Raw genomic sequence first — 21,406 nt, 5'->3', positions numbered from 1 at the left:
AATAAAGGGATCTGTAGCAGCCACTAATGCACTTAACTTTATAATGAAGAGTGCAACATTAACTAGTGCCCCAGGTGTGTTTCCATCTATGCACAGCTGTACTATAAGTCTGTAAATGTGTGACCGCAATGACTTTTTTATACTTGTGCACATGAGATATGAGAGTGTGTGGAAAAGGAGAAAGTAATTACTGTGTCCAGTAGGTTGTAAGTCGGTAGTTTTAGAAGTTTTGTCCTTTGTGTCCTTTGTAACTATTATAGTTACATCACATTTAATGATGCTACCATACCTTGAACTTCAGTTCCTCAAGTATAAATTTTATTGTCTTTCCTACGTAATGCAGCTGTGATGAATATTTTTGTAGGCGTGCCAGATGAAATGTCTGAGTGCTTATTGATGAAGCACTTAAACAGCTTTCGTGTCATTGTTTTTGTTGAGTCACTCTCTCACCAGTTATATCTGTGTATCTTCAACAATTTTGCAGGCAGTTTGTAACAAAACAAAAGGAAACATGAGAGAGAGTCACTGTTGGATCTGTCATCTATCAGGAAACGAAGATGTGCCGTGTTTATCATAAGCCAAAACAAACAGTTGGGTCTATAATTTGTTGGAAAAAGTAAAATTAAATGAAGTGCTGAATTATAGCTTAATTTGAGCTTTATCTTGTAGGAAAGTCATTAGGAGTTACATTTATTTTTCTTGTGGTGGGGCGTGGTCTGCGGTGCTGCTGCAGGGGAGGTGGATGCACCTGAGTGGCATCCACAATCACCCCTAGCCGGCTTAAAGTCTGTACTGGGTCCTGAGTTTCTGTTGTTGTTGATGATGTGTTCGGCTGCGAGCTGCTGCTGTGTGAGATACGGAAACTGTAATGATAAAGTTTATGCTGAAAAGCATGAAAACGTGGTGCGGTCTGCCATGGATTTGTTGCAGTATGCCTGGCAGGTCCCTGCACCCATCCTGGCTCCCCGGAGGAGGGCTGCAGAGCAACCTCCGTGTCCACCACCAGCTCACGCACCTGTCCAGCTGGATACAGAGGTCGAGGCGCCAGAGGGACCTGCTGCACAGCCCGTGGACAGCGGGCGGCAGAGTCCGGATAGATGGCTCGGGGCGTGGTCTGCAGTGCCGCTACAGGGGAATTGCGTGCACCTGAGTAGCATCTGCAATCATGCCTCGCCGGCTTAAAGTCTGTACTGGGTCCTGAGTGTCTGTTGTTGTTGCTGATGTGTTCGGCTGCAAGCTGCAAAGCTGCAGCCGTGTATAAGATACAGCGACTGTAACGATAAAGTCAATACCATAACAATGCCTCTACCATGTTTGACAGATGATGTGATATGCTTCAGGTCATGATTTCTCTGCCTCTCCTTCCCATCATTCTGGTACGAGTTCATTTTGGGTTCATTTGTCCAGTGACTCTTTTGTTATTTACTTTTTCTAGAAAGTTTAATCTGACCTTCTTGTTTCTGAGTGTAACTAGTGGTTTACATCTTGTTGTAAAGCTTCTTTATATCCATTTATGAAGGCTTCTCTTCATTTTAGACCTTGACCATGATATGCCTCCTGGGTGTTCTTGACTTGGTTAGATCCTGGATTACTGATCTGGCCACTCCTGAAGTTTTTGCTCTCTCTGATGATGACCTCCTGAATTTGTACTGACTTCTCTTTGGTCTTCATGTTTAAAGTTATAGTGAAAAGCTATAAAATACAAATTCAGCACTTGACATTTCAGTTCTTTGCTTTGAAATCTACTGTGGTGGTGGTGGTGTACAGAGGCAAAACTACAAAAGCTGTGTCATTGTCCAAGAAATCGTGGACCTAACTGTAATAAAGTTCCCTGGAGCCAACATGTCATAGGAGAGTCGGTCACAACTGCTGCCTGCTACGTTTTTTATACTTTCACTGCAATGAAACAAAAATTATATTTTTGAAGAATAAATAAATGCCCATTAAAAAAATGTCTGCAGATTTTAAAGCCAGTTCTTTCATTGTAAAAAGAGCGAAGCCCTCATCATATCAGCAGTGAATGCCAACCATCCTCTGTTTCTTATCTGTTGATCTTTATTTTAACACGTCTGAACTAGAATCGGTGCTCAGAGTTTTAAACCAGCTGCGCTGAGTAATACAGATTTAGGTAGATTAAAACTATTTTCAGATTTGGTATTTTGATATTCAGGGCAGTTAAACATGCATATCAGTGTTTATTTTCTGGCTCAGGAATACGTGAGAAAAGGCTCAGAAGAACTTTTCATTCCTGAAACTATTTTAGGATGACTGGAAAACAAAGAATGATTACTGAAGCATTTACGATGTGGGTTTGTGGTCCTTCTGTGCGTCTATGTGCTGTTTCAAAGCACAGACTCTTATTTTGTTGTACATAGTATAGTCCGTAGGGGGCAGTGTTGTCAACAAAGTTCACCATCTATCTGGCTTCAGTCGTGTGCATGTGTGTTTGTGTGTGTGTGTGCGTTGCCAGTTGACCGTTGACCAGCCATCCTGTTTTGAAGCAGACAGTTGGAGTCAGCACACAAGCTTGAGGCTGTGAGATGTGCAAACATGCAATCCCACTCATGATGTTTGACCTGGAAATGTATGGCAGCGCTACAGGAAGTTAGAGGGATTAAAGATGATGTGGAGAAACCGGAAGAAGAGACAGAAAACAAGCTGACCAGTGTAAGATATCCATGAGCTCACTGGAACAAAGGATGGGTCAGCTGTAAAGGTCGAGATGATTCCTACAGCAATAAGCATATTTATGCATTACGCAACAGAAAGGTGACGATTCCCAGTGTTTTTAGAAGCTTTCCTTTGAGACATTTTCCACTTGGTGCTCCAGAAGTAGCAAAATATCCACTTCACTGACTTTCAGTGAGATGTTTCTCCACTTGTCTCTCACACGCACAGTGTCGTTTAGTTTATCTCTTGTCTCTGAAGTAGAAGTTTCGTGTGGAACAAGTGGAATCTAGATTGGTCACCAGTGCGGAGTTAGTGGAATAGACGTAAAATATGAAACATTGTGTTGACTTCTTAATATGTTGTGTAGGATCATTTTATTCTGAAAAGAATATTAATCATAAATCAAAAGACATGAACCGGTGAGCAGTCATTAGTACATTTTATTTACACACAGCCCTAAATTTCCAATTCCAATTTCCCTCGGGATGAATAAAATATTATCCATCCATCAATCAACCAACCAACCAACCAACCAACCAACCAATCAATCAATCAATCAATCAATCAATCAATCAAATACCACTCTGTGCTCCAATCCACCACATTCAAAAACAAGGTTTCATGCATAGAAAAAAGAAAGTCCTGTCTAAGTTCAGATGATTTGCTATATTTTTGGCATTTAAAATCATTAATGATTGTGCATGTTTTATTCTCAGGTGTCCTCCTGGATACAAACAAACAATTTGGCTTATTGGAATTTCTTTTGTGATTATTTTTTAGAACCCATTTTCTCAAAATGTTTTAATTCTTCTCCCAAACACAATAAAAGAGTGTTCCTTTTGATTTTAAGATTGCTGATAGTGTAAAACCCGCTATAGTAGTCAATCATACCCTCTGCAACAACTGATAAGTGAGTTTGCTACCCATAAAGTGGGATTGTTGGCCAGTCTCTGCACAAAACATATATTATTAACCAACTTCCCCTTAATGACACCTCTCTAATTCAGTTTACAGAACTCAGCACTATCTTCATTAGAGTAAAAAAGCAAAAGCCCAGCATAGAGCGGCTCAGTGAATGTGGTCTGGACTGTGTGGAGGAGGGTCATGGTGTCAGAGACGCTGTAGAAGGACAGAACACCTGCTCTGTGATTCATGTACACTCCTATCCTGGAGGACGGAGGGCCACAGACGTCAGTGCGGACTTTGTTGTACCAGAATATGTAACTGTTTGTGTAACAACGCAGTGACCAAGATTTGTCATTGAATCCAAATATACGTTGCTCTGAGTCACCTGCTCTGCTGATACTCTTGTATGCAACTGCTACCCCGACTCCTCTCCCTCTCCACTCCACCTCCCAGTAACAACGTCCAGTCAGACTCTGTTTGCTCAGCACCTGTTTATATTCAGTAAATCTGCCTGGGTTGTTAGCGTAAGACTGATGTTGCAGCATTAATGTTGCCTTTCTGTTCCCTGCAGATAATAACAGCCGTGTGTTTGCCGTGCTTGGATCCAGTGTGATTTCACGTGAATATTTTAAGAAATCTGCTCTGGTCTTTGGTATAAAAGCACCCACTGTCCATGTCTCGCACAGGATGTCCTGCAGTTTATCTCTGGTCTCTGACACAGCTGCTTTCAGCTCCTCAAAGTACATCTGAGGATAAATATTGATGCTGGATGAGTGTGTAGACTCACTGAGTGCTGACAGTGAGGGGTAGTTGTGCAGAAACTGCTCGTGGTCCTCTGTGTGTGAGAGCTGCTCCAGCTCCTCATCCATCCTCTTCAGCTCAGTGATCTCCTGCTCCAGCTTCTCCTGAGTCTCTCTGACTAGACCCAGTTCAGATTCCTGCTGGCATCTGATTTGCTGCTTCACATCATTGCGTCTTTTCTTGATGAACCGGATGAGCTCTGTCAAAATCTTTTGACTGTACTCCACTCTTTTGTCAGCATAGCCATTGATGACCTCCACCTCTTGTTGAAGTAGCTTCACATCTTTCTCTCGATCTTGGATTGTCTCCTGGATTTTTAGTCGACTAAGCTCAATGTCCTTTTGCTTCTGCTTTTGGTAGTTCTTGGAGTCCAGTCTGCTTCAGCTCCTCCACTAGATCTATTAACATGATGTTTTTCTCCAGGAGAGGTCTGGGTGTGAAGGTTTTCCTGCAGTAGCTGTGTCCACAGGGAATAGCTACCGGATCCTTCAGTAAATCTATACAAATTGAACAAGAGAATTTCTCAGAAAAAAAATGATATCCATGTGCCATTTCTCCTCTCAGCAGCAACAAACGTTTAGCTGCATTCAGACTCTACTTTGTGTTACCTGGAGAAAAAGGCGTGGTTTGGATCTTGGCAACATTTATTATCTTAATTTGATACGTTTATTGTCAGTTTGATTTTTTTTTCCATGATAGCTGCCCTACCATTAAACCATAAAAAGTTAAGCTTTGATCATGTGGGACCACTGACGTGCAGCTGATGACACACTTACTCATTTGAAGTGTGACTCAACTAAAATAAGCTACCAGCAGCATAACAGTGCAATAGCAGTGAGACAGCACTATTTACAGTGATAGCATACGACAAATGTAAGCACAAAAGCAAAACCAGTAAAAAGTATAACATCACTACTTCACACTTTATTTTAACAGTGACTAAGGTAACTTATCCTTTGTGTGTCGTATATGTTTTAGGTATTATGTGTTATAAATTATGTGTTGTATATTGGATTGAGCGTTTTAATGTAACCATATAAGTAATTTTCATTCACCGCAATCTTGTTGCGTTTTAAATAGTTGCTTCAAAGACCAGGACCAAGTCTGCAGTCAGCTGTTGTCTTCGAAGTGACTTTGGTCGACTGGAGGTTGAGAGAGGTGCATGCTCAATCTCTAAATAACTGGATTCAGTTGTTGCATTTCAAGAAAAAAATAATATTAAGTACAGCATGAAAAAACACTCCATGAAAATGATAAAGGGCTAAGTCTGGATCATTTTTTTTCTTACGTCAACCTTAACAGACTCCAGGGGCACTCCTACACGTCTTGACACTCGGTAGGGAGGTTTGAAGTTTTTTTGGCAGCTTCAAAGCAAAACACACTGGCCACAAGAACATTCAAGAACGGTTTATCAGGTTAAACTTCACAATGTTTTCATTTTATTACTGTTTGTGCGGTTCTATGTTCCTTTGCTTTTGTTTAGTCTTCACCCTTGTGCTATGACTCGGCAGTTTGCTTGTGATACTTTGACATCCTTATCTCATGTTTTTGTCCGCCCTCACAAAGTAATAAGGCTCATAAAATCTGACCTCTTGCCACTGTTGACCTTTAGGGGTCAGAAGTGTCAAGTGGTTTAGCTGCTGTTACTTGGGCCTCACAAATGGGAGTCCTGGTGGTCATTTTCCACACGTGTTTTCACACGGCTGTTCGCACACTGGCCTCTTCACAGCTATTAGGAGGCATCTGGACAGCGTGATGGAATCTTCTTGCAGGATTAAGTCAATTTATTGGTTATCATAGCATTTAATACCTACCTTTTGAACTTTAGGTGCTGATAATTTGAGTACAGATTAACCTATAATAGAGCAAATAATGTAGCCAGATGCTTCCTTTTTTGCTCTTGCTCTTAAAACAAGACTTATGTTTAGTGGAAGGTCAGTAAAAATATTTGGTTAAAGGAGTAGTGATGGTAACTGATAATGCCCACAAGTTCTGCATCTCTGAGAAGTATCCAAGCATTTTGTTGTCGACTCCTTATTACAAGCCCCAACTCGAATGTTGTGGCTCAGTTGCTACTTGCCCAGCACTGCCTGGTACATCATCCATGTCTTATAAAAGTTATGTTCCCAGTCAGCAAAACTGTATTCTTAGGAATGTTTAAACGTCAAATATGTTTCTGGTGAGTATAAATTTCCAGGTGGATGAGTCATGCCTTATACCTGGAAATAAGGGAGAAGCTTCTACATCAGGTATTCAATTGAAATTTAAGGAAGTACGGTTAGAGAAGTAACCTTTAGTCAAGTAAATGGAAGAAAGTACAATTCAGTAGCATTTCAGCAGTGTTTATTTACTTTCAATATGAACCAGAGAGCTCTTCAGTAATAAAATGATTATAAAGTAAATGCTAAGTGCTTCATTAAAAAAAAGAAGTCTAGTTTGAGAGGTTTTTATCCATAAAATACACTTCACAAGTAAACAGTCTCAACAAAAATAACAACAGGTTTAACCCCCTCTGTTCTTTGACCTACGTCTTTGGACACTTGATTGGCTGAGTGGCATCAGGGATGATAGGTTACAATGCATTTTGATCTATGTACTTCCAGTGACTACTGCAAAAGACAAAGAAGAAAGCTGTGCACATTAAAATAACTGTAAATAATAGAAAAAAACCTGTGCAGAGTGAAAAAAATTCCATTAAAATCTAATCGGTCTAGATCCGTGTTGAACAACATGTCCCTCCAGCTGTTGGTGAGCTAGGTTCTATGTAACTAGCGCATGGCTAGTAAGTCCTCCGTTTATGAACTTGGATTTTGAAACCTTGAGTTTAGTGTTGTTGGCCAAATTAGTATGACACTGGAGGGCAAGTTTTTTGTTTGTTTTTCTTATTTTAAATTAAATGCTGGGAATTTCTTGTTTGTTACTTATTTAACTTCACAGGGTGACATTAGCCTTTTTTTGACACTGCTATGTTAGCTATTTTGAGGCAGAAATTAGCATAGTTGGCTGGGAGTGGTAAGTGGTAAGATATCAGTAAATCCTTTGAAACCGGTCGGAGTTGGCACGCTCCGTTTTGCATAACTATTTTTAAATCCCTGTAGAACTGGAACCACGTAAGCTAGCGCAATGATTGTTTTTTTTTGCATATGAAACCGGAGGAGTTGTACTTACATCTTATGCCATCAGTTTGCCCTAGGTCATGGTTTCCTTCCACATATAGCTTTGCAAAAATTGCATAAAAAGCGCTTGCAGCAACAAAAACATAATATTCCAGAAACACCCTTTGCTGATCCAATCAGCTGTTCAAAACACTTCCTACGTTGGAATAGACGTCAGTGCGAACTATCGCATGTCCGCCATTACCTGCCCGAAACCAGAAGTGACGTCATTTCCCCTGAAAATGTAGATTTTTACCTTCGGGGCCTTAAAAGCCTATAGTGGTATTTTTAAAAGTCATGTTTGACTGTATGCTTTTCTGTATCATTTCTGGGATGCTTAGAACTCATATTGCACTGCTGGAAATAGTTTATTTTGATGCATATGCTGTTTTTTTGCAAATTTGCATTATAATATTTATTTTGTTGAACGGTGCACAGTGGCACGGTGGTTAGCACTGTTGCCGCACAGCAAGAAGGTCCTGAGTTCAATTCCACCATCAGGCCGGGGTGTTTCTGTGTGGAGTTTGCATGTTCTCCCCGTGTTTGCGTGGGTTCCCTCCGGGTGCTCCGGCTTCCTCCCACTGTCCAAAGACATGCAGCTTGTGGGGATAGGTTAATCGGATAATCCAAATTGCCACTAGGTGTGAATGTGCGAGTGAATGAGAGTGCAAATGGTTGTCTGTCCCTGTGTGTTAGCCCTGCGACAGACTGGTGACCTGTCCAGGGTGTACCCCGCCTCTCGCCCTATGACAGCTGGGATAGGCTCCAGTGCCCCCCGCGACCCTGAAAAGGGTAAGCGAATGGATGGATGGATATTTATTTTCGTTTTTCCTGCAGTATATAAAAATTGGTGTATCTCAAAAATAAAACTATGAAGACACTCAAAATAAATTTCCTGTTGTTGGAAACTATTTTGTGCAACTTTTTTGTATTTACAGTTTTGAGGGATAAGCCTCTTTAATTTCTCTAACTAGAAATATATGGAAAAAAATCAAAAACGATTTTCAATTTTTTTGTACTTAATTGCACTTTTTTGCAATTTATGTAGTTACTATGGACTTAAAATTTGGGCTATAACGGTTGTATTAATGTATAGCAACTTGAAATGCTCCCAAAAATGGCACTACAGCATGTAAAAGTATAAAGATTGTGGCTCAAGAGTTGGCAGTTCGTCTTGTGATCGGAAGGTTGCCGGTTCGAGCCCCGGCTCGGACAGTCTCGGTTGTTGTGTCCTTGGGCAAGACACTTCACCTACTGGTGTTGGCCAGAGGGGCCGATGGCGCTATATGGCAGCCTCGCTTCTGTATGTCTGCCCCAGGGCAGCTGTGGCTGCAACTGTAGCTTGCCTCCACCAGTGTGTGAATGTGAGAGTGAAGGAATAGTAGAATTGTAAAGTGCTTTGAGGGTCTCCAAAAGCGCTATATAAATGCGATCCATTATTATTATTATTATTATTATTATTATTATAAGCTTTGGTGGACTTGGTTCTATGGTAGGTCTTAAAGGTTAAAGCTAGTAATTGTGGTTAACGAGCTGTATTCATAAATTGTATATACCGTAACTGGAACTGTATTAAAATGCTCTAGAAAGTACAAACCCGGTTAAGAAGTCAAGCTCAGTGAGTTAATATTAGCTGTCGTGAACCCTAACAGACAGCTAGCACCCTAGGGACCAGTTAGCGACCACATGGCAGCCACAAGTAACAAGAGGAAGTTTGACTATTCCCTGAATGGTTGTGAGTGGCATCTGGAGTTTTTTTTGTAGACAATTAATATGGTTAGTACGTGGCTGTGAACAGATATCCACTGAATGTCTACAACTTGTACACAGACTAATATTACCGGAGCCTGTCAGGAATTCTCTCTTTTCAGTCTTTCGACTAAGAAACTTTATTTTATTAGTAGAACACTCTTCTTGAACACATGGTTTGTTGTGTTTGGAAACACAGTGAAATCTCTGTAAGAACTCCCTCTAACCAACGTCATGGTAACGCCTGCAACATTGGTTCAGCTTTGTTGCTATTTTTCAACCATGACTAGAAGTTGAGAAATTAGTGCCAGCCACTGGTTATTCAACATCAAAATGTTTGGTGCCTCCTGTGCTGTTGGCCAACAGGCTGCTGGTAGAAACTGAGCTACTGCTGGGTACAGTGAGAGAGAAGGAATGGCAGGAGGGTGGAGGTGACAGAGAGGTCTTTAGATGCAGGGACTATGGCTGATAGAGGGACAGAGCGGGTGCAATAATAATGGAGAGAAGATGGAGCTGCCAGACAAGAGGGAAAAAGGAAGACCACTATCTTGGAAACATGGTAACTATTATTCCCTGGATTTGGCTTTACTGGGTCAGAACTGGTTCTCGGGCAGCTTTTAATATCCGCTCACACTTGAGTAGATATACTATGCTGTAGTATTATTCCTCTCGTCGACTACTCCTTTTCTATTTTTCTTCTGAGCTCCACTGTCCTGTCTGTCCTTTTTATAGAGCTTTTATCCTGTCGTTTTAATCCTCCTCCTACTCAGTCCCTCCCTCCCTCCATTTACTTACTTCCCTCCTTCAGGCGCTTCTTCTCTTTCTACCTCGGCCCTCCTTTCTACCTCCTTTCCTCAAGTCATCCTCTAAAACCTCGCCTCTTTTTACCCACTTCCATCAGCTTACCACCTCCTTATTTTTTTCCCTTCTTCTCTTTATGTAACTATTTCTTCTTATCTGCCTACTTTCCTGTCTCCTGAATTAACACTCTCTCGCCTTTTTCTACGACCGGTCACTTTTATCTCATACGCCCTTTTTCATCACTTCTGTTTTTCTTTCTTATATCTCAGTTTAACTTGTCTGTCTTCTAATTTCCCACATATATCTTGTCCTCTTTCCTGTGTCCCTATCTCATTTTCATCTCCTTTTTAGACCCTTCACACTTTCCCTTTGGTCCTCTGCATTTTGTTTCCTTCATTCTTCTTCTAACCTTATACTGCTTTTCTACTTATTCTCTCCTGTGGTCTCCTTAGCCTCTTCCCCATTTACCACTCCTGCACCTTCCTCCCACCCTTATCTTTGCTCATTTTCTAACTACTTGTTTCCTATTATGCCCCATCTTTCTTTCCATTTCCTCTCCTTACTTATTCCCTGACACTTCTTCATCTTCCCTACCTCTTTCCATCACCTCTTCCTCCCCCATATTGCTCCTTTTTTGTTTCCTCCTCTTTTCCTCTGTCTTGTGTTTATGTTTTCAGTTCCTGAAAGTCAAGTCAGCAAGCGCCACTCCTCCTCCTGCTCTCATAATCACACTCATTCTCAGCCCTCCCCATTCCCCCGTGCCCTCCTCTCTCTCACACTCTGTGTATATCCCATTCGGCCACTTTCCGCATTAACTCCTAGTCGTCAGTTTCATTCAGCTCAGAGCTGATATGCGGCTGTTTCTCTGATCAAAGTCTGTATACAAGGAGGCTCAGAAATCTGGAGGACCACCTGTTGCATTTTGATTGAAAGTCGCCCCAATACAGGTACAGACTTTGTGTTTGTTTGAGGGTTGAAGCAAGTGTACTTTGCCATCTGCTGCTTTACCTGTCTGTTGTGATTTTCAGTGCTTCTGTTACCTGTCAGAGACCTGAGTGATGATGCATGTCTTTTCTTAATGACTTTCTCTAAATTTATCATTTTAGTCGCATCATTTTGAGACCATGGCAGTGTGCTTATGTAAAGACAAAATCTCAAGTATTAGGATGTTTTGTTACACCTAAAATGTCTCCTGTGCTTCCCCGGAAAAGTCTGATATTATGCCTAAAATAAAACTCTCATGTTTCCTAAACAGTTTGTAGAAACAGCAAATGTGGTGGGAGCTCCATTAGCTATAATTAGGTGGGAACATTATTTTGTAAACACCATTAATTCAGTCATTTGAAGATTGTAAATAAGCTTATTTAATTAATCACCTCAAATTAGGTCACGCTTTGGGGGAAAGGAAAACCGTGAAATAACCTGGCACTCCTGAGAAACACAAGGAAAAATACAGCCTTTTTTTTTTTCTTCAAATGTAGTCAGTTAAAATGTGACTTTAAAAAAAATATTTATACTGCAAATAACACCATATATGTCCATGCATAATGCATAAGCAAAGTTTCAGCATCATCCTATGAATCCACTTCTATTTGTATTCATCTGCTGGCTAAGCTTTGAGTTTCAGACAGCAAGGAGTCTGTGTGAGCCCCTTAAAATCCCCGAGTTTTTCTGTGCTTTTATAACTCGAGTTGTGGGGACATAAAAGTGATAACAAGCTCAGTCTGTGGGGACCTGTCTTTATTTTTGGGGACATAAAGCATGCAAAATGTAACATTTTAGAGTGAAGAACAGAGTGTAATGTCTTCTGTAGGGATAAAAACATATTATCCGTGGTTGTATACTTGCATTACTCATACAGTGGGGACATACAGATTTATGTGACCACTTAGTGAGGACTCGACTACTTTTGGTGATGAAAAGCGCATCCTTATAATCTACAACATTTCACATTACGTGACAGGATGAAGACTAGAGTGTAATCGCTTCTAAATTGTGTGTGTGTGTGTGTGTGTGTGTGTGTGTGTGTGTGTGTGTGTACTTGTTTTTCTCATATTGTGGGGACAAATGTATTTACACAGCTGCTTACTGGGGACTTGACTTACCTTTGCAGATGAAAAGCACATTTATGATGTAAAAAATTAGACATTTCAGGATGAAGACTAGAGTGTAGTTTAGTCTTTTGTGTGTCTGTGTGTGTGTGTGTGTGTGGCAACATGCCAGTTCAGTCAGGACTGACACAATACCACTGCTGTGTCGACGCAGGATCCGTCTTTGTGGCTCGGCCGTCAGTCTTTAGCACTGCCAAGGGGCCTATTAGCTCTGCCTGTCTGTTTACGCGTGTGTCTGTGTATGTTTGCACATGTGTGTGTGTGTGTGTGTGTGTGTGTGTCTCTTCCTGTCAGTGAACAAGCAAGTATCTTTGCATACTAATGTATGTTAAGCTCACTCTGTGAGGTGGTTTTTGACAACATCCTAATTAGACCAGCCGCCGTTCCTTATTTATTCTAAGAAAAACAAGACGTGGAGCTGCATAATGTGAACATAATGTTCCTTCATTAGAAAGGATCAAGGAACCACAGAAGGTACTGCACGTATTATTTGCATGTGTGTGTGTTTAACATATTGAAAGGAAGGGAGGAAATAAAAAAGTCATTTGTGTTCTCCCGAACTGTTTCATTCTTTTCAAACGAGATAGTGTTTTTGAACAAGCTGGAAATCTGCTTTACCATGTCACTTTGTCTAGGATTTTGGTATTTTAATTAATAAATACAGTACATTATTTTGTAGACCAGCTTTATCCACTTGTCCCTTGTGGCACTTACTTCATAAACCTCCATATAACAGTATTAGGACAGAAAGGGTCAGTTTATATATTAGACCTATTTATAACTTAAGCTTTACAGAGAGCCTACGGGATTCTTATTGTCCCTCACCAGTGAAGCGGCAAAGCCATTAGTGCAGCACGAACAGATAAAATGCTGTGTTTAGTACTGAACTGGGCATCCAAAGAACATGTTCTGTATACTCTTTTCTTGTGGATGTTTTAAATTTGAAGAAGGAAGCTGTATCAGATTTCTACATTTTCAAACAGCCGTGAAGGAGAGTGAAATTAGTAATATAGCTTTTGCTATTATAGAGAACTTTGTGTGTTCAACCAGCCACACGCAATTCGCATACATCCATACCTGTCAGTTTGTAATGGTATTTGATATGTATATGCAGTGGATTGAATGGCTGTTATTAGTTGTTAGTGCCATACATATCTCCACAGGATGCTGAATGGATGTATAGCATGTGTTGTTTCCCAGTTAAATACAGTCAAACTCAACTGTGACCAATGAGTTTCATCCTCATCTTTTTGACTTAACATTTTCTTTATGATATGCTCTAAAGTTTTGCTTTTTGATGCTGTGGTTTATCAAATGTACTCGGTTGGGGGATTGCAAAACGCACCCTTGGGTTTAAATTTACCCTTTTGAAATGTAAGGAACTTCATAGTTTTTATAATGTTTTTAATTTACCATGTTGCAAGATTACATTTGCCAGGACATTTAACAACAGAGATCTTACGTGCATGTCTTTGCATGACCACCAGATGTCTCCTACATAAATCTCTCCGGTGCTAATACACCTTCTCAAAACTGGGTCCAGCTCAGTTTCCTTTCTACTCCCTCCTAGACCTGTCCGGGAGGTTCGTCAGTTTCCATGGTCATTTAAAACTTGTATATCCATAAAGGCACAGTATGAACTAAATGGCGTCAGGCTTGCTCAGGGCCCCTCCACAAGATATATCCCTGATTTAGAGAAAAATACTGTAATAGCATTATATTAAGAGGTTCTCAGGGTGCACTTACACCAAGCTTGGTTGCCTTGTACTGTGCCTGAGAATACCTGTAGCCCCCTCTACACTTCACCTTTTTTCATACTGAGCTTAAGTATGTGGTATCAGCTACAGCTTTAGGTTTTTTCAGGCAGGTTTAATTTGTAAGATGAAGACCCCACAATAATACAACTGAACCAGGTCTGAATAATACCATAGATCAATCACACAGGACAACAGGGGGAGGTCAAGCACACTCAGTTAAATTAAATTTTTATTTATATAGCGCCAAATCACAAGAGCAGTCGCCTCAAGGCGCTTTATATTGTAAGGTAGACCCTACAATAGTACATACAGAGAAAAACCCAACAATCATATGACCCCCTATGAGCAAGCACTTTGGCGACAGTGGGAAGAAAAAACTCCCTTTTAACAGGAAGAAACCTCCGGCAGAACCAGGCTCAGGGAGGGGCGGCCATCTGCTGCGACCGGTTGGGGTGAGAGCACTCATGCACAGTATGGATCATCTGGTTTAAGTACACTTTTGTTTAGAATCTATAGTTGAAGAAGAACGAGAAAAATCTTTTTTTCATATGTACCAAATGTTTTTACCTGATTGCTCATGCGTCTTTGCTTTTGTGTCGCTTAATCAAAATTATGAATTGTCTGATAAAATACATATTTTCTCAACCTTGGCAGTATAAGCATCAGGACATTATGCAAAATACACAAAAAGAAAAACTGTGTTACACAGGGTCATCATTAAAGAGAGCATATACATAAAGACTGGGGCACTTTACATGAATAGAATAGGATCTTGTGTCAATTATTTCCTTTTATGTACTCTGTAAGGAAAAATATTAATGTTGCTCCACAAGGGGGTCTTTAAGGACTCATTGACCACCCTGAACATTTTCTCCTTTGTAACTTTTCCTTGGACCTGAACAGTTTCAAAAACCCTGCTGTATGTCAGCCAAAAAGTTTTTTGGGATTCAGGGATAAATCTTGCTTTTTCCGGCTGATAATTCGACCCTGCAGGTTTAAAATCGTGGGCAATTGCAGTATATTTTTTGTAGCTTTATTAATACACATTGCATTACAGTTACATACACTCTAGTTTTCAAGCATTCCCAGATGTTTGGTTGAACAAGAAATCAATAGTTGTCTCAGCAAATAAATAAGCAATGTTATTATTTTAATGGAAACAATTAAAATGTTCTTGTAATTCAGGAAAAATGAACCACCTCCTCACCTCCTGGTAATGAATGAGAACGAGAGGCAGTATTTATCTTTGCCTCATTTGCACAGTTTGGCCAAGAAGGTAGGAGGTGGGTGGGGGGCAGAACAAAATGCTGAGGTTAATGATGTGCACGGTGAGAAGCACCCAAGGGAGAGACGACTATACACAAAACAGCAGCGTGGGGGGGGGAGTGAAAGGCATCCAAGAGCTCTCAAACCATGTTTCTTACTGTGTTGTGTCATCAGACGGGGGGCACAGCATCAGAACAAGGTTATATGACCTGCTTTTAAATGCAAACTCAAAAACGGGCCCAGTTTTAGCAGGTGCTGCTTTGAACAACACGTCCTTCATTGCAGTGATTAGTGTCCTGTTTGATCTGCTGATTTGCTTCTTTCAAGCTCCGCAAGGTCTCATCTCTTATGTGTTTATCTGTCATCACGTTTCCAAGTTCTGTGAGAAGTCAGAGTTTATTTTGGTAAACATCTGGGGAAAAAATGAAAAAGCTTTTCTTTTACTGTCTAAAATCAGTAATGAGAGGTTTAGGTCATTGTATTCCACTTTCTGCTACCTTCCTGTGTGGTTTGTCTTTCATGTGGCTGCACTGCCTCATTTCCTAGTTCCTGGTATTGAAAACTCATGATTGTACAAAAAGAGAAAACCTACAGAGTGAAGGAGGGTCTTATTTTAATAGTCAACTAAGTCAACAATACTCTTTTTAAATCTTTTTTCTCCTTGTTTTTATGGTGAAATGGATTGGAAAGATTGGAAAGTAGTTACTACGATCAAATACTTTGTGTAAAATAGTCTTGAGTTTAGAATACAGTGATTTCTAGTTAGTTTTACATCAGCGAAATTTTTGTATCACAAGAGGAAAAAGAGCACAGAGCCAGACATGACACATTTCCCACACATTATTAATGAAAATAAAATTGTATCTGTAGCCGAGTGACTCAACATTTACCAAACCATTCCTGACAATCTTTACCATAAATGATGGACTTTTGAAACATTCATTGCCGATTTGATGTAATCAGAACATCGTGAATAGCAGCGCTCACTTACTGATTGTAGAAACGCTGGATTGTGTTTGGTGAACATAATTGTTTTAAACTTGGTTGAAGCAGAGTGAGATTGTTTAACACTGGGGAAGCAGACACTGGGATCACAGCTGGTAATAACAGGGTAGATGCCAAAATGTAGCCTCCGAAGATTACAAAACATTAACTTCCAAAAGTTTGCATATTTTGGTAATGTTAGCCACAATGATCATCCAGATATTGGCAGCATTAAGGGCTTGAATTTAAGGCAGCTCGTCTTGGTTTTCAACTTTCACCTGGACCCACGTGAGCTGAATAACTCACATGATGTCTCACAAATGATTCATAGCTTTCCCCTGTGACTCTTAATGACTCACAGGATGACAGAGTGGGTCAGACGTTTCCAAGGCGAGATTGCCAATAGGGGTTAATACCAGGCACTCTGCATGAACTTCTAGAGTTTTTGGTAGTAGTGTCCAGTCGAGAAGAAAAAGACTGGCATGGTATTCCAAACCACTGACCTTAACAGCTATGGGAAGTGCTACCGTAGTAAAAAAAACAAACAAACCAAAAAAACAAAAAGGAGAAACTCTAATGGTTGCTTCTGCAACCATTAGATTTTCTTCCCAGTGAACGAATCTCAGTACTTACAGTTGTGTTCAGCAGTTTACATCACGGGCATGAATGTCATGGTAATTTGGGGTTTTTAATGACTTCTTTGAACTGTTCTTTTTCCAGGGTGGAAAGAGTATACATTTTTCTGACTTTAGAAAAACAAGAATTGGTGTGCAAAAGTATTTGGGTGTATTTTATCTTTTTTATCATCTTCTTATGAGATTTGTTTTCTTTCTATGGACAGTAGGTCATAGGAGATTGATTTAAAATACATACCGGCTCAAATAAATACACACACTCACTTAAATCTTTTAATAAGTGGTGCTGAAGGACCTACAATGTCTTTTAACTTGTCAAGGCCAAGGCCTATAACCTTCTCTTTAGTGATCATGGTTGCTACAACAGGTAACTTCTCTTTACTACCATAAAAACAATTTGTTTGACACTCATAGGATTGACCAATACTCGGGACGATGGAAAGGTCCAAGGCCACCAAAAAGCCCAAAATACCAAAGATTTGGCCAAAGGTGCAATACTGAGGTGCAACTTGCTAAGAGACATTTAATCAATTATTAGTCGGGATGTGAATGTATTTGGGCCTGCATGCATACATTTGAACCTGTGTAGAGAAAATCCAAAATAAATTCAAACTTGTTCACCAATTCTTGTTTATTTTATTGATTGATTGATTGATTGATTTAAATCATCAAAGATGTATGCTGCACAGTCATTCCACCCTGAGAAAAGAACAGCTTGTGTTTAAACTTCTGAGCACAACTGAAATTGTTCATGAAAGCAGAGATTGAGATATGCTGACCCATCCTGAATGTGTGGTGAGACCGTTCAAACATCCACCACAGCAAGAGAGAAAATACACATAAGGTATAGGTTTAAAAACTGCTCATGAGATATGACATTTAACTTAAATGTCATGTCTAAAGTTTGGCATTTCATACAGCAAACCATATTGCCTGTGGTATTGTTTTCCACTGAACCCTGCTGCTTTGAGTGAGTCCATGTTACCAGTTTTAGAAAATGTGGATGAGGCCTCAGCGCTCTTTTGTGGGAAACTTTCATCATTCATCATTTCACTTTCACCACAGCCTATTTGTCTGGTTGTGTTTAGCATTAAGAGCAAAGTAATTTTGTCCAATCACACTGTGCAGTCTGCATTTAGTCATGAGAAAATCATGCACACGTGGATCTGTTTCCACACTCACATAGTGCACAGCGAGATCTTCAGAGAATAAAAATGAAAAGATACCATGACTGAACAAAGCGAGAAGACACAGGAAATAACACAACTGTGAGAAGTGTGAAGTCATACTTACTAAATATTTTTATGTATAAAAGGTTGTCATAAATGTTTATATCAACCTATCATACGAGCCTTGAACTTGACCTCCGGGTACAAAGAACCACTTTATGGCACTTTAATTGTAATCTGCTATCTATATCCTGATAGCGGTTAACATTTGACCACCACAAGCAGCTGTTTCTTGGACACATGTACAAATTTCTGTTGTGATTTAACCACAATTCTCATGTTAGCTGTTGTTTATAACTGTTTGTAAAACCTTACTAGACCAACTGGCATGCATCAGCAGCATGCTAGTGTTTTATGGGAACAATTAAAATCCATAAACATAATATTAGTGGTCTTTTTCTGGACTCTAAAATAAAAAGTGGGTTGGGTCTACTAGCCATTTCATTTGGGGCTAGCTCATGAGCACCATATGCTACACCCTGAACTGCAGCCAGTTTCTTTAGACTGCTGTGGAGTTATTAGTACAAAACTAATTTCACAGCAGTTGGTGACGTAATCACAACCTTTAATCTTTTGATTTGTGTTGCTGAACAAAACTATTCTTATATACAAAACAACCCAAATTTGGAGGTCAGGGAGGAGGAGGGTGTGGACGACGACTAGGTCATCTCAACTTTGATGCTATGTTCCGGCTTTTCACGAAGTTTCATGAAGTTCAGCTTTAGTTTGGGAGTTGACCGACAGTTTGTCAATTTTTTTTAGAATAATCAGCAGAGAAACATATTGTCCCTAAATATGATCCTATTAGTTAATAGTTTTTCAGTATAAAGTTATTCTCTTCTACATTTTTTGTCATATTTTACTTTTTCCTTGCTAATTGTATCTGACACCTGTGGAGAATATTATTTCATCCAAAGTACTGTAAATGTTTATTGAATACAATGCATAGTCAAAGTCTAAAGGAGTGGGGTCTTTAGATCTTTTTGGCTTAGGACCTTCTTGTCATGTTTCAGATCTCCTTTAGTTTTTAACAAAGAGACATTTCCCTACAAACTTCCCATGCGGTTTCATTTAACCACACGCCACAAGAATTTGAGGCACAAAGATGTAAAGTTATCTCATCTGGATGTAATTTTTACAAACTAAAAGATTACAGAAGTTGGCACAATCCTCCAACCAGAGTGGGGAACCTAACCCCAATGTGGTGAACCAGAACAACCATTGGCATCGTGGCAAACAGAGGTGGTTTGAAGTCACCTCAGATCATAGAAGTAAATCAATGAGTTGCTAAAGACGACGGTACAGTTTGGACGTATTGGTTACTTGATTTGCACAGTTCCTATACGCTTGGGCTCTCTGAAAAGTCGCACAGCATGCATATATTAGAAACACATGTTTGTCTGACAGGGTGAACGGGTTGTGGAGCACAGACTTAAGATCTGGAATGTGATTGTCTGCTTCTTATTAACCTGCGGCCGCTTCATCCCTCCATCAAACACTCCCCCCATTACCCCTCCGCGCTTCCTCTCAATATTCACCTGATGTTGTTTTTCCTGTTTTCTTAGCATCTCTTAAAATCTCTTGATTCTACCATTCTTCTTCTACTCTTCATCTCCATCCTTATTTATTAGCTCTGTGATTTAGCTCCTTGCCCTCCTACCTGCTGCTCGGTGAGAATCTAGTAGAAGGTAAACCGTGTTGAGGTTAAAATTGAATGTTTTCCACATTTCCAAAGAGAAACTGGGATCAGCCCTAACACTTACAATGCCTTCAAAAGACTTTAAGCTAATTCTTAGCTTATTCGATCTGTGACTGTGTCTCAACCACTGAAATGTTTACCACAGCAAAGAAGTACTTCTTAAACACTTTGGGCCTTCAAGTAAACTAAGGAGCATGATAATATATAGTGTGTGTACAGTGATACGTTACAATGTATACCATCTATGACTTTGTGTTTAAACTGTGCAGTTCAATCGTACCACCTTACAGAGATAGTAGCATTTTAATATTTTGGGCTTCAAACTGATGCCACAATGGACAAAAAAGCCTTACTTACATTAAATAATACAGGTTAAGTTTAGGGAAAAAATCACAAAAATGTGAAAACTGCGAAACTTGCTTTGGGATGGATTTAGAAGTTTCCCTCCAAGTTACTTGAAAATGTAAAATTCCCACCTTGAAATAGTTCGAAATTGCTAGGGCATTGATAGTGTGGTGAGTTTTTGAATATTGTTTCAGAAGATAAATATTTAAATGAGGAATGGTGAAAACTCATTTTTAAAAGCAGATTTAATTTCCCTGTTGTCCATTCAAGATCAGGTCCTGTTTGTACACTGTTGTATAATCTTAATATTTTCCAGCTTTAGCCAGTGCTCGCTATGAAGATGTTTGGCAGCCTGCTAGAGAATTAAGGGGGTATCTAGGCTCTAAGCAAAGATAGATTTAAAGAAATCGGAATACCTTTTGATTAATGACATTTTATCAATATGAGATACAGTAAAGCAGACTAATCTGGAGTTGCAGTTGGTAATGGTTACTTCTTATAGTACTTCCATTTATTGATGCACCAATATTATTATCATGTTGCCTTCAAGCAGAAAAAAGCTGAAAATGTTTGTAGATTAAACCTCACTAAGTAAAACAGTAGAAATCCTTGATACAGTGTTTTTAATTTCCTTTGTTTTGTTTTTTCTTTTTTGTATGAGTTAGAAAGGGTTATTCTTCGAAATTACTAAAGTTGAGTTATTTTTTTTTAATCAAGCAGTTTTATACCAAGATTGGCCCCAATAACCCTTATAAACAGGCTCATCTAGAGCCACAGAAGACTTAGTATAAAATGTGCAATGTAATTTAGGTTTGTTGTTATGACAAATGCAGGCTTCCTGTGTTAAACTTGTGGATTTCCCCCTTTTTTAAAAGGTCAGGTTGTGTCTGCAGAGATTTAATGAGCTTTCACTGTGCAAAGATCTCAAGGTCAACAGACAAAAAGGGCATCACAATAGGTTTTTGTAATAAAAGGCTAAGAATAAAAATAAATACAGGCTTAAGACTAGTGAAAACAAATGAACACGCTGACTTTTTTGACAAGAAACATGGTCTCTTTCTTTATCTTGTTACACAGTGATAAAAGCAAAGCACATAAATGTGTGCTTACTCACAGCTGAATTCTCTGTTTTTGCTTTTGAAGATTTTTTTTTGCCTTTAAGTAGTTGATGGTTGGTTGGCAATGGTCAGAGATTGCATGTCAGTGGAGATTTTTGTTTTGTTTTTTTAGTTTGAAGACCATCTGGTACCCGTTGATTAATGGCTTGTGTTTCTATAGGTATTTTTGTGTCCTCTGTA

The 21,406-nt window shown here is 39.6% G+C and overlaps 1 protein-coding gene across 4 annotated transcripts in view; it reads left to right on the top strand.

Annotated features, from left to right (window-relative positions):
• Nucleotides 1–21,406, top strand: part of arhgap36 (Rho GTPase activating protein 36) — a 75,500-nt gene that overhangs the window by 19,906 nt on the left and 34,188 nt on the right. The window contains exon 1 of one of the 4 annotated variants that reach the window (XM_040031111.1): nt 9,024–9,840. The exons of 2 other annotated variants lie outside the window; for them this stretch is intronic. In XM_040031111.1, coding sequence (XP_039887045.1) covers nt 9,778–9,840 — 63 coding nt within the window. In that variant the 5' untranslated portion in view covers nt 9,024–9,777. Of the gene's footprint in view, nt 1–9,023; nt 9,841–10,407; nt 11,030–21,406 lie in introns of those variants that run through there. One more of the 4 variants, XM_040031258.1, reaches the window with a different exon arrangement.

Source organism: Simochromis diagramma, unplaced genomic scaffold, assembly GCF_900408965.1.
Source record: "Simochromis diagramma unplaced genomic scaffold, fSimDia1.1 OVJJ01000382.1, whole genome shotgun sequence".
Taxonomy (NCBI): domain Eukaryota; kingdom Metazoa; phylum Chordata; class Actinopteri; order Cichliformes; family Cichlidae; genus Simochromis; species Simochromis diagramma.
This window is presented reverse-complemented; position numbering and strand designations above follow the sequence as displayed.